Here is a 14,477-nt window from a genome sequence, read left to right as displayed (position 1 = left end):
TGTTGTTCTTGCTGTTATACAAGGGTGGGTGTGGAGTGGAGGATGAGCGACTATAAGGAGGTCGGAGGTCGATGTTGTTGAGGATGGCGAGAGGAGAGAAAAGAAGGAGGGGAGGTCGAGTATATATGCTTTTGCAAGAGGTCGCAGATCACTTTTCGCTTAACCTACTCAGTAGCGCCAACACGGGGCAAAAAACGTGATCTGTGATTTCGCGAGCTAGGACGGCGAAATGGGGTGATCTGGTTGGTCAGGTATTTCGCAACGAAGTGGATCAGGGAGGAGGCAGCTGGGAGAAGAGCCCAAAGTGGGGCAAATCAACACATCAGAACTTGGTCTCTGATTTAGCACGGCCTCACGTGGTCTTACCCCTGCAAATGAATGACTTTTTTTTTTCTAGGAAGCGACGACGGAATTCACTTGAGATTTCTGAAGCCACGAAGATCCTACTGCATCATGGAGCTGCATCAGTTGCAACAGCATCAACGCTTTAAGACTCCGTATCAATGAGGCCGGAAGCAATATGGAGGAGATTATAAATGTTCAATATTTCCAGGTTTGTTTACTCGACCATCGCGTAGTTCTTGGCAAGTAAACAAACATGGATACTTTCAAGAGCAGGGCTGCAATCATTCCAGGCGAAAAGCTGGCCACTATGAGAAGTCCATGATCGGAGATACAGGAGATGAGCGGATTTGCAGCCCTGATGGCCTCGTGGTAGAAGTGCAAAATCGTCATTACATGGCATCCTGCCTCAACCAACGAATGGACAGATACTCGGGGCGTCTTGAGGCCAGGCTCAACCCGCCAACCACTGGCATTCAATCCTTTCATTTTTTAGATTCATCTCAGTGCGGCTCTTGTTCGTGGTCTCAGTGTGGTAACACGCGGCTCATCTGCCGGCCTGACTTCACATGATAGCAGTTTGCAATATTTCGATTTTGGCACCTTGGTTTACGCCAGCGAATAGGAGGACGAGGGAAATTTCCGCTACCTGCCAATCAATTTTACATGCTCAGAATGTATGCAACGAATCAAGAAGGGAAGCCTGAAATGTCGGGACAACAAGTGGGCTGAATCTCAAAGCTAGCTACTTCCTAGATCTGTCCTATTTCCAGGCTAGCAATCACACGGTCCGCAGAACGCATTCATGGAGATAACTACGGTTGGCAGCATCTTTTCTCAAGATCTCCTACGTGTTTCCTGCAGATCACTAACTCAGCATGTAGGTCTACCCTGCGGGACTGCGACGGCTCAACACCTATCTGCGGACGGAAACATCCTACAAAGTGCGAACCATTACCTCTCGTTGGAATTCCAGAGCTCCGAAATTGGTCAGGACAAATCCTCTTCGTTCACAGACCTTCCAAACTTCTGCGACCATGGTTTCACGCTCGTCCTCCTCGGCCTCCTCCTCCTCCTCGGCCTCCTCCTACGATCAAGAAATATACTCTCGTAGAGCTCTCCTCGCTCAGCGGGCGACCCTTATTATAAATTCCTTTTGAGACCGCTCATTTCAGTATAGGAGGACATTCAGGCCAGCGGGTAGATACCACGAAAGAGGCACAGCGTGTGACACGAATTATTAGGGGGGGGGGGGGGTAGGAGAGCGCGCTGTATACATAACTCTGCGGACCTCTCTTGAACTATCCGCATTGTTCTCGAGAGTAAGGAGGAAGACACCTAGAAAATTGCAAAAGGATCGCCACTCTAGATCGCCCCCGAAGTACGACATCACACTTGCTTGAGGCTTACGAGGATTGCCACACCAGGAAGGTACGTGGGACTGGTGGGCGTGCAGAAAACTGTCATTGGTCAAAGGCATATTTAGGGCGAGGATGAAGCAGCGAAATCAGATACTGGAGATTATGGAGTAAGCTGAGCAAGGGCTCCGATTACAAATCGTGCTACGCATCCTATGATGTGGGCTTCGAAAGTAGGAGTGTGATGTGATCGAGTCTCTAGGACACACAGTAGCTCTTGGGCTCTTGGTGGAAAGTAATCATTGCCCCTACCTACCGGTATCTTGAATAGAAATCAAGACTCCTGTGGGACTTGACGTTCTACTCCTGTACAGAAACCTCTACTCCCTCAGACCCTGTCGAGCAGCCTGTCCCTGGCCTCGAACGCACACCCACCCCTTCCAGATCTGGCATACAGAATCTACATTTCAGTGAGAGGACTATTATTCACGTTACAAGATCACATTCTAATTACCGGTGGGAATGGTCAGATAGCCTAGTATTCTCAGCACCAACACCTCTCTCCACCCCTCCATCCCAGGAAATACGAACTGACAGCCCGTCTCTACCTCTTCCGCCCTAAATATTGGAGCCGCCTTTCATCCAATTCAATCCCTACCATGCCCTCCGAAAGATTCATCAGTTTCGTAACGTACATAGCGCACATCTAATCCACGATGCCATCAAACCCGTCCATCATCGGCGCTTCCGCTTCCGCTTCCGCTTCTGATATCAAGCACAAGTTGCTAGTCCGTCTCAGCAGCCACCTGAGGATACCATTACTTTTTTTTCCTTTCGCTGTAGCGACTAATGCAGTGGGAGGATGGTGGCCGAGTTGTATACACATACGGGTCTGAAGGCCAGGATCCCATCGATTTCCTACTCTACAGCAGCGTCTTCCTCATCGGTCTATCGCTGCTATTCTCGATTTCTTTTGGACTTGTGCCCATAGCCTGAGACATGGCATCTGTTCATCGCGTACACAGCGAGCCGATTCCCTCGCTGAAAGAGCCGCAATAAATGTTGGTTCTGCGAAGCTCAGGGGGGCGGGAAGTGTCGAAGTACGCCCAACGTATCTTCTGATCATCAGGCTTTTGCTGAGAAAGAATGAGGCACAACCTCTGGGTAGGAGGAAGGGAGAAGAATGATTTCCAAGCTCTAGTCTTGAGATACAAAGGAAACATCCCTAAAGCGGAGGACACGAGCGAGGCTGCCGACGGTGGTGTTTGGACAGGTGCATATCAGAAGCCTGCGATAGAATGCCTCTTCTAATAGGCAGAGCATCAACTGGAGCCCGGAGCCAAACTCACTCTGATGGCTACGATATATGTGGTTCCGTTTTGAGGTTCATCCAGGGCTCATTCGGAGGGGAGTTGCTTCACTCCCATATCTTTTCCACACTAGTTACAGACGACGAGAGTCGCAACACTGTATGTACACTTTGACTTCCAAGTTGGCCCTTTCGCAGCGTGACCTTTCTTTTCTTTTCTTTTTATTCGTTATGCGCGTTTACCCTGCCAGTGACGCATATCGCGCAGCTTCCTCATGCGCCGTGGCTGCCTCTCTCGCCGAGCTTCATTTCCGAGAGGCAAGACGACGCGAGCGCTGCAGACGGTCGCGCAGAGAACAGTCTCTTTCGCAAAGCCTTCTATAAATACCTTCCGTATGTACATAGCCCTATCGACTCGCTTATCCTCGATGTCTGAGTATCGATAGTAAGTATGAATCGAGAATAGATGGTGGTACGAGCACCTGCATCCACATCCCATCTCGCCAGGGACGTTGGTCCTTGACACCCTTCCCCCGGTGAGATCTAGAATAGACGGTAAGCGAGAAAAGGGGGCCACTCTATTTATATATGGCATGACGAAATACCAGCCAGGTAGGGTTGTTTGGTCGGGCCTGCTACATTGTTGATGCGCGTGCACTCTCGCCAGCTCTGCCCGTCATCTATAAATAAGAGGTCTTTGATGAGTTTTAATTATTGTCATCCTGATACGAATTTTGTGTTGACAAAAAATAACGAGCGGTTTGCTTTTCGAGGACTAGGGATAATCGTCAGTGTGTGAGGATGATGATGTAAGGAGGCCCACCTAAGCGAGCCGAAGATTGGTAGTATCTATTCCGTATAATCGCCTGGGCCGCCCGTTCCCTTACTATGTACTACTATGTCGGGGAGCAGAGGGAAGGGCGGCCCAGGCGATTAATGGAAATTATGTCTTCAGCAAAAGCTTGAAGATTGGATCAGTAAGCGGCGATCTCTCCAAGATTCGGCCCGTTTGGGCAACGTTGGCGAGCAGGCCAACAAGCTGTTCTCGCATCCAATTCTACTTTCGGAAGCGTTCAAAAAAGGGTGGAAGCAAACCTACTATCAGCATATCACAGCATCCCCCCTCTCGAACGGGAATGAATTGCAGGGCGCTATAGTTTCATCAAGCCCAGCAAGCTTTTTACACTTTACGGCTTGAAGTCTCGTCTGATATTAGATTTTTTTTGTTTTTTCCTCCAATAAAAAAAGGAACTCGGATATTTAAATCCGAAAAAAAAAAAAAAAAAAAGAAAAAGCAGATACGATCAATCTGCAGACGGTTTGAGAGAGCGCTCTTAGCTTTCGCTCCGACTAAGATTAAAAGGAGGAAAAGAGGCCCACGTAAGCCGACGAGTAGACGGATTAGATATTTGTTGCGCGCGAAAAAGGAAAAAAAAAAGGGTCAGAAGGAGATATTGTAGATTACTCCGCAGATCAAGTGGAGACGGATGTTGGTCCACAGACCACGAAATGGCGCGTGAGCTGAACGATAACAGATCACTACGCTGGGGAAGGGTATTATTTTGCTATCATGGGGAGCAGCTGCCAGAGCGGTCTACCGTATCTGTATGTGGTCCGCAGAACCTTAAAGGTGCACAGGCTCTACTCTACTCTACTCTACCCGACCGGACCGGACCCTACTCTACTCTAACGTTGTACAAAAGTACTACCTACAACCACAACTAGTCGTAAGTAGCATGAGCCTTGCCGAGCTTGCCGTCGCAAATGATATACAGATACGGAAAAAGAAAAAAAGAAAAAGAAAAAGAAAAAAACGCTCCGGGCTCTCTTCCGAACCTCCATACTTACAAACCTAACTAACTTTGACTACGTACTCACAATTAATTATAGTACCTCTTCACATACGTAGTACGCACTCCGCATGCCCGTTTCACATTCCTCCAGCCTCGCAGATGGGGCTTGCTAATGTACGTTGTATATCGTAGACGTGGCTCGGCTCAGGCAAGCAGAACTCTCGGTAAATAACGTACTACTGTACGGTAGTACTACGTAAATGGGTGCGATGGCAAAGGTTATTATTCGTAGTATAGCTACAACTACGACGTCCCCGGCGTAGGTATTACCCCTCGAGGGTAGGGTAACCAGGGGGTTTGAAGTGGAAACTAAACTTTGGAGGCGCCCTCGAGGGGTAATACTTAGGCCCGTACCGTGGTAGTTAGTAGTAGTAATTTGTACCTACTATGGCGCATTCGCAAGCTTGGACGTTTTTGTTTTTCTTTCTTTCTTTCTTTCTTTTTTTTTTCCCCCGTTGCCATAGGTCCCTCTGCATCAGTAGGTTGCTTGGTTGGGTCTTGGAAGAGGGGCCCTCGAGATCGGGTATCTCTTGTCCTCCGTAACTATACTCCGAGTTCCCACAGCTACTGTAGGGAAGCAGCTCATCTGTTTTGACTGTGGCTCAGCCTCTTCTTCTCTAGCACGTATCCCAGGCATGTTTACCACGGGCGCACACGTCGCAGGCCACGAACGGAGTCGTGAGCAGATGCGAAATTAAACCGCTACAGAGTTGTAGCTGGATGCATATACTTCGTATGGAAGGGTACTTTTTACGTACCGCTCCCATACTTTTTAGGGAATGCCCGCCTCCCGCTCTGCTTTCGGCCTGTGGCCGTACGCAGCACAGTACCTAGTACCTTAGGTACCTACCTACTATACTTAGCAACTGCACGCCGTATATAAAGTATAATAGACTCCAGACCCTTTATTCGCCTCTTGAAACCTGCACCCCTACGTATCCCTTCCCCGGACCGGAAACATTTTCTAATATTGCCGCGGAGGGTCAAGGGGACATAACCATCTTTCACTACTCCCGAAGTCTCGTGCGTACCACTACTACTACGTATTGCTAGTGTATTTTTAAAAGCTACGTAAAGTGCGACGCGCATGCACGCCGAGATGTCGGGGTGGCTCAAGACTCCGCACCCAGCTGTCTAAGCTGCATCTGCATTTGCATTTGCATTTGCATTTGCATACTGTACAGTATAGTACAGTACATGCATGCATGCATAAGATGCAGGAGCTGAGAAAGGCGCCGAGTGGTCAGACTCCCGAGTGGTGCGTCTCCGTATCTCTTCCAAGAGACCCGCCCAGAGATTCCCGGCGCGCTGGTTAATCAATCTGTGGGAGAGGGTGGGGTTGAGGGCTTGCGTTGATCGGACGAAGGGGACGATGAAGAGGAGGAAAGAGCACGAGCTCGTGAGCACGAGCACACACACACACACTTACTACCTACCTACCAAGCAAGCCAAGAAGAGGTGAAGCCTTGACGTTGAAGCCGTAGGGTGGTTTGTGCCCTCTCTTCTTTTTGAGTTGCCCCTCCCTCTCCCTGTCTCGACGGAGTATTTCCTGTTCTTTAGCCTCTTGTTGATGGAGAGGATGGCAGACTCGATATGAAAGAGTAGAAGATAGATGGCAAAATGTACACATGTTCATTAAGACTATTACTACATCATTATCATCATCATCATCATCATCATCGCATATGGGAATAGCGGACAAGGTAAAGAAGCAGAGTCCGAGTCAGAAGAAAGGGATTCTTGCGCTTGCCTCGTCTGTCTGTCTATCTGGAGGGGGAGAGGCGGCGCAGTGGCCACATCCTGGCGATCATTTGATTTTTACTTTGCTCATTCTGATAAGGCGGTAGTAGTTCGCATCTGGATCAACGATGGCGGGGGACACAGACGGTCCATCCTACCACGTTCTCTCCGCATATCCCGAAATGAGAGGAGGAGGGGGAGGACGAGGAGACAGAGGAACGGGCATGCGGAATTGAAGATGGAGAACATTAAAATCGCAAAAAGGCCGACGAGACAGATTATATTTTTTTTACCACGGCCGGCTCCCGCGCATTCGTGTCAAGTCTGTTTTAGCGGGCTAAGGAGAGAGGGAAATAAAACACCTCTTGACCTGTAAGAGGTATACGATTTTACTTAGCAGGCCAAGCAAAAATGCCCCGTACAAGGCCCAAATTTCAGCCCTACGGATACCCAGTTAATGGAGTGGATAGCAACAACCACGGAAAAGTTCGGTTACGCTATACGCGAGACGAAGCGAAGTCAAGTGAACAGGTAGCATTTACATCTATTACCATATGCAAGCTCTGCTATGCAATTGTAGTGATGTCCATCTATCAAACAGACAGGCAGTCAAAGCCAGCCAGAGAGGCACAAATCGCATATCGCATCTCTTCCCCCCCCCCCCCCCCTCTGCCTGTCGGCCCTCAATCCCCATTCAAAACTCCCGGTTCGTAAGCAAACTTCAAAGCCTAGGAACGGCAGCTCATCCACCCGCTAACTACTGCATCCTCCCAATACACTACTACCCCACACCCCCATCCTCAATTCTCCCTCTAACCAAATTCCAAACCGGACACGTTTGCGAGGCGAACGAGTCAAGACGGAAAAAAAAATTGAAAGCGCGAGATGCGCTCCCTCTCCCGCGTCTCCTCCCCGTCTCCTAGACGAGTCCAGACTCCAGACTCCAGACAGAGACCGAAAAATTAAACGGCCGTGTTTGAGCATGTGCGCCTGTCTGGCGATAACCTCAGATCAAGAATTTGGGGACGGGGACCCAGGCTCTGCATCTGTGCATCTGTGCATCTGTGCATCCGCGCATACCTACGTAGGACGTAGGACGTACGACGTAGCAGTACCGGTACCGTACGTACCGTACGTACCGTCCGCACGCACGGAGCGGTGAGCAGTGCGAGTTATCCGTAGTCCCAAACTCTATAGTGACAAGCCGTGAGCGACTGGGTATGAGCCGTGTCGGAGAGGGGTGTGGTCAGGGAGGGAGACGTGCGCTGGGAAAGAAGAAGAGGGAAAAAGGAAAAAAAAGGGGGGGGAAAACGTGGCCTTTGAGCTGTGGGCAAAGTATGATTTTTGATTGGATAGGGGAGAAGGTGGATTTCTTGTAAGCCTTGTGTGCGCCTTGCTGGCCGGTTGGTTGGGAGCGGATGGAGAGGGGGGGTGGGTAGGTTGAACGGGTGGAGTGGACTGGGTTTCTGGGTTCTGATTTCCCCGTTGAAGAGGGAGGAGATATCTTGTGCTGTGGGAGGAGGAATCATTGGAACTGCTTGCTCGCTCGCTTGCTTGTTTGTTTGCTTGCTTGTTTGCTTGCTTGCTTGCTTGCTTGCTTGCTTGCTTGCTTGCTTGCTTGCTTGCTTGCTCGATATACAGGCCAGATAGGTGGACCGAAAGAGTATCAGTAATAAAAACATAATACCTACTACGTAGCAACATAACGTCTAGATCGAATCTAGATCACAACGCAGCTTGCTAGTACAGTATATCAAACCAATCCATAATACCACTCGAAACACCCCTATGGATATATCTCTATTCTGCGCCATGTTTTACTAACCACAGATACGGAAGAGTAGGTATGTAATAAGTACTCAAAGTGATACAAGCAATCCAGTTAATAAACCATCCATCCGATAAAACAACCTATACCCGCATACACGCACACATCCGGACGGACAACCATAAAATCTTTCCTAAGCAGCAAAGTAACGATACGGTACTTGTCTGCTTACTACTGAGTTACTTTCCTCGCACAAGTACTTAATTTCCAGCTCGGTCCACCGGTCCCCCGCCCCCAAAAAGCATAACCAAAGAACAACAACCCAACCGGTACAACTACAACTCACCCAATACACCATTTCGGCTTGGATACCAGAAGTCTAATCAAATTCACCCACCTTAATGACTGTAGACCTACTGATCGAGACCATCACCATCCACACACGCAGACCCACACGCTTCAGCGTCCACGCATGCAGCCCTCCCAAAAAGAAACACACGCAAACGATAAACCATCCAAGCAGGATGCCAAGCCGGCATTTTAGACCACGAAGTCTGTAAGTAAATAAACAAAATGAGAGTACGAGGTCCAGCCAGAACCCACCGACAAACCATACGCAGATCAGTGCACACCCTCCCTCCATCCATCCAGCCAGCCCGCCCGCCCAACAAACATCCTGTCACCCATCCAGCAGCTCACGCGCCGTTTCGTAGTCTGTGCATGCCCCATTCCCGCCCTACTTCCTTCTCATTTAATTCCTCATTTCATTCATGAACTTTTAATTTGATGATCGACGTGCCTACGAGGTACCGTAACCTACGTAGTACCTATCCGTATACTACGTAGCTCCCGATCCTGTCATCCTCCGTACACCCCCAAAAAAAGACGTAAAAAAAAGAGGTAAAAGTAAAAAAAAGAAAAGAAAAAAAAGAAGGGGAATTGTATAGCAAGCAAGCAAGCAAGCAAGCAAGCAAGCAAGCAAGCAAGCAAGCCTATTCATCCGATCAAGCCCCTTCTCGTATAGCCCACCCCAACCTAACCCAGCCTTGTAAAGCTAGCTAGCTACAATGTTACCTCTCTCTCTCTCTCTCTCTGTCTCTGTCTGTCTGTCACAGCTCCCAAGCCTACACTATCCGAGTTTAGTTTTCCTTTCCTGTTCCAGTCTCCCCTTTCTCTCCTTCCTCTCCTCTCTATTTTCCCACTCCCAATCCCACTCCCACTCCCAATCCCAATCCCACCCCCATCCAAATTCCCCATCCAAATTCCCCCATGCAGCTCCTCCCGGACCAGGGAGATCAGTGTGTATCACTCTACGTCCGAGTACGTACCTACACTCTGCATACGCTCCGTCTAAACTCCGAGCTTACCTACCTACCTTCCTCCCATCCCCATCCCCCATCCCCATCCCCATCCCCATCATCATCATCATCACCCGCCCCCGCCTCCCCTCCCCTCCCCCAAAAAAAAGGACCAAAAAAGCGCAACCATCTAGGCAATTATCTCTTATCTTTCTTTCTTCACCCACCCACCCACCTACCAATCTATGTAAATTAAATTAATAATAAAAAATCAATTAAAAAAAATAATAAATAAATAATAAATAAACAATATACATATATAAATTAATTAATTCCTCCCCCTCCCCCCCCCCCGTCCCCCTTCTCCTTACAGTAAGTACCTACCTACCTACCTACTGTAAGAGTCCACAACTTACTTACCTACTTACTTACTTGCTTACAACAACTACAACTATCTTATAGTTCGCGCACGTACGCCCGGACACCCACACACCCACCCACCCAGCCGGGAACCCGGATGGCGCCCCCCCCTCCACCTCCCTCACCCCCCAAATTTTTCCTTTCGCAGAATTACGTAGCGGACTCCCTCCGTACAGGTACCTAACCTACGTACCTAACCTACGTACCAACCTACCCTACCTACCTTCCCTTCCCTTCCCGACGTAAGATGAAGAAAGGGGGGAAAGGAAAAAAAAGGGTACCTACTTACCTACTTACTTACTACACCATCTCCGTTTTTTACACTTCCCTTCACTTTTACACTTCCCTTTTACACTTCCCTTCTACACTTCCCTTCCCTTTCAATTAGTTTACACTTTGGGAATCTCTTTTTGCTTTTTCCTTTCCCTTTTTCCTTTCTTTCACACGTGGGAAGACGACGCGGCCCGTCGTCGTATTCAATACTAATATTATTACTACTATTATTATTATTACTGTGATAATTTTTGAATTTTGAATTTTTTTAAATTTTTTTCCCCCTCTCTTTCCTCCGTCGCCGTCGCGGGATGGATGGATGGATGGATGGATGGGTGAGCGGTTATTGGGCTTTGGCAGATAGAGTACCGGTAGATGCGTAGCATCGTTCGAGGTACAGGATGGGTAGGTTTTGGGCTGCTGTACGGTACGGTAGGTTGGCCGAGGAGGGACGGTACTAGTCTGTGGGTGAGAGGAGGTACTACGTAGTACTTAGGCGTATTCGGGATTTTTGGGAGGGGGGAGAGGGGGGGGTGGAACTGCCGGATGCGCGCCAAGGCCCCCCAGTCGTTGGTGAACCCTCGACGTGGTTTGTAATGCGACGGTTATACCATCGTCGCGGGCGCTACAGTAGGAGGCAGAGTAAGGCCCGGAAAGTACATTCCGACACGGTACAATCCAGCACAGCACAGCGCAGCACAGCACAGCACAGCGCAGCACAGCGTACGAAGCGTAGGACAGTACGGAGCAGCAGCGACCCCCAACATTAAGCGAGCCCCTTTCCCTAGCGAGGATAGCGATAGCTAGCTAAAGGCGCTGACAAAAACATCCCGTTATCCTCACCAAGAAGCACGATGTTGTCATCATCACCTATCTTTATCAATCATCCGGACCTGCATTTGAAACTTATTCAATGTGATAGACCATGTACCTGAGCTTACCTTAGCTTAGTAGTTCGTACCTTGCGAGGAGGTACTAGTACGTACCTGACCTCACTCTACCGTGGACCCCCAGCTTCAACCTCGGTCGGGTCGGCGGGTCGGGTCCATCGCCAAAAGTCAAAAAGTCAAAAAGCCAAAAAGCCAAAAAGCCGAAAAGCCAAAAAGCCAAAAAGCCAAAAGGCTAAGCCAAAAGTCTAAAACCGGTTGTGCTGCATGCATCAGCCATGACTCGAAGGGAGTCGGGCCTCCTGTTTCAGAGGCCCTCTCCCTGCTGCCTCGGTGCCCCCCTCTGCTCCGATGGCACCGGCTATGATAGGTCGATAGGGCTGGGTAACTTCCAAATTCTGCATGCAAAGACGTTTTTGACGGCCCGCGTGGTGTCCGCACAGTGGAGTACCGTAGTACGGAGTACAGGTGGGAAGTAAAAGAGAGTAGTATACTACTATTAGTTCCTACTATTACCGCTGCGGCGCACCAAAAAAGGACGCGCGTGGCAGCCCTGACCTGGCCTGGCTCGCCTTCCCACCCCTTCCCTCCATGTTCCCTGTCCCCTTTGCTACCAGCCCAGGGCCAGAAACGGGATCCGGGACGAGGATGGGCTGCGGCGCTGGCACAGGCCATGGTTCAAAATAACCACCTCCATGATTATACGGAACGGACTTCTTTCCTCTACGTGTAGTACATCATTGCCCGTATCTACTGTGTCGTCCTTCAACTTGGGACGAACGGAGAAAAGTCTAATCCCCGCTGCGCCGTTCCGCACCGAGGGTGAAGTGGATACTGAGACTTAGAGTTCAGCAGTTAGAGTAGATTGCACTCCCCTCCGGGGAGAGAGGGCAGGACCAGATTGCAGTCCGCGCGCTGCCTTCTTGGGAGTTCTTCTCTTGGATCAAGGTCATATACCGCCAGATTTCCCTGCACAGACGACTTGTCTTTCGTTCGTCAACCTGACCTTCGTCGTTCCTTTATCGTCGCTGGCCGCTCTTCCGATTCTCCAAAAACACCATCATCGTCGACACTCCTGGATCTTCGAGTGCTTTACCTGCCATCGCTGCCGGTCTCTGCACGCTTTCGCTTTCCCGAGTGCCCGCCCAACCACCATCGAAATCGGGCCCGAGACAGAGAGAGAGAGAGATATATATATATTTATATATATATACACATAAATATATTCGCGATGACGATCGACACTCCGCTGGTGGCTTTGACGTTGACGGGCAGCCTGCTGTCGGTGCTGGGAACGACTTTCATTTTGGTTTGTTATATGATCTTGCCGCAGAAGCGGCACATCCGCCACGCCCTGATTATTAATCTGACGATCGCCGGTACGTGGTTCTGATGTTTTTATCTTCTGCCGAGGAGTTAGAGAGGGGATGTGTGTGGGGGTGTGTGGGGGTGTGTAGGTGTAAGAGGTGGATGAAGAGGGAGTGTTGTGTGTGAGAGAAGGAGAGAGAGCAGGAGAGAGAGAGAGAGACAGAGAGAGAGAGAGAGAGAGAGAGAGAGAGAGAGAGAGAGAGAGACAGAGAGAGAGAGAGACAGACGGAGAGCTAAGAGAAGACAGATCTTATCAATGCTGTGAATAATAGCAGTTCCGGGTTGTGGGTGGTCATCAAGAACGAGCGCTTGAAGGCGGGTAATGCATGCACACTCAATGGATTCGTCGGGCAGCTTTCTATACAGGTGAGTGTTGTGGTGGGGTGTGGTGGGGTGTTTGGATGTTCTGGTGTTTTTTAGCGGTGATGGTAGATGCGTGGGAGCTAACGCGAGGACCAGGCGGTCGACTTTTCCATTCTCATCATCACCATGATCACCATGTGGATCGTGACGTCCAACAACTCGAGCCGCGAACTCTCGCTGGGACAAATTATGCTGAGCTGCCTGACACCGTGGCTCCTGCCCGTCATCACCAGTAAGTCGCGCTCTTCTCTCCGCGGCGACTACAGCAACTGTACAGCTGTACAACTGTACAACTGTACAACTGTCCACCTCTACCACTCTACCACTTAGCTAACGCTGCTCTTCCCGTTCCAGGCTGCATTGGGCTGATTGAAGGCCTATACGTACCGGCGTCGAGCAACTGGTGCTGGCTCAAGCAGGAACCCACCTACCTGCGCTACGTCCTCACCCACGGCTGGCGGTTTGCCATCATCGCCGCCGTCCTCTGCATGTGCATCTATATCCAGATCCACATCCGTCGCCACGCGCGTATGATGAGCCAGATGGTGCAATCCGAGGAGGTGCAGGGCTGGCGGGAGGCGAACAAGCGGAATCTGGACGAGAAGATGGGCTATGATATCGAGATGCAGACGAGTACGTAACGCTCCCGGGCTGTGACATGCATATTGTATCTTTGCTAACCCGCCCTCCCACCAGCTACCTCCGACGGCTCCGCGCCCTCGTCCTCTTCAACCCGCGGCGACGGCCATGTCTGCCGCTGCTCCGAGAACACGTTCGAGGAGATCGTCCCCCTCCCGCCGAGCCCGACGCCTTACCAGACCAAGATGGACCGGCTGCGCGGCGCCATCACCCGGCCGCCGCCGGACCCGCAGAACGTGGCCATCCTACGCTCGCAGGGCAAGAGGGACCACCAGCTGTCGATCCAGCGCGCGATGCTGCTGCACGCCTACCCCATCTTCTGGATCGTGCTGTGGATCCCGGGCATCGCTATGCGCATCACGCAGGCCTCGGGCGGCAAATCGCGCTTCCTCGAGTTTGCACAGTCGAGTACGCAGTTCATCGGCTTCGCGAACGCGCTGACGTTCGGCTGGAACGAGAAGATTGGGCAGCAGCTACAAGCGAAGATACGGCGGAACTTTGGGAAATGACAATTCTTTTTTTCGCGCCTGTGTCGCACAATCTCTCCATGTTCCTCCCGGGGAAATCTCACGGGTTCCATTTCTCTTTCCATATTGCTCCTTTACTTCTATCTCTATTTTAATCCGTCAGATTCCCCCCAACGGCCAAACTTCTTATAATAAGTATTAATGAATAAATGAACGATTGAATCGATGCACAGGAGGAGGTAGTCGGTTGACTCGATAGCCTGGCATACACAACTTCGCGACGGCTTGTTGAATCTCTTGAGAATAAACATTGATTGACTGATTAATTGATATGCAGATCGACCGGCCAGTCAGAATGCCGGATGCGCCCTTTTCCTTGCAACCTCTTCCCC

At 50.2% G+C, this 14,477-nt stretch overlaps 1 protein-coding gene across 1 annotated transcript; it reads left to right on the top strand.

Annotated features, from left to right (window-relative positions):
• Window positions 1-12,479: 12,479 nt before the first annotated feature.
• On the top strand, window positions 12,480-14,127 carry L3040_005378 (uncharacterized protein; the record flags this gene model as incomplete). The annotated part of the gene is made up of 5 exons (XM_007292559.2): window positions 12,480-12,627; window positions 12,864-12,982; window positions 13,076-13,211; window positions 13,334-13,612; window positions 13,676-14,127. The coding sequence occupies 5 exons, from the start codon at window positions 12,480-12,482 to the stop codon at window positions 14,125-14,127; spliced, it is 1,134 nt and encodes a 377-aa protein (XP_007292621.2).
• Between the last annotated feature and the right edge of the window lie 350 nt (window positions 14,128-14,477).

This window comes from Drepanopeziza brunnea (assembly GCF_022702325.1).
Source record: "Drepanopeziza brunnea f. sp. 'multigermtubi' strain 214-2 chromosome Unknown ctg8, whole genome shotgun sequence".
NCBI lineage: Eukaryota > Fungi > Ascomycota > Leotiomycetes > Helotiales > Drepanopezizaceae > Drepanopeziza > Drepanopeziza brunnea.
The sequence above is the reverse complement of the archived record's forward strand: the minus strand, read 5'-3'. Positions and strand labels throughout refer to the sequence as shown.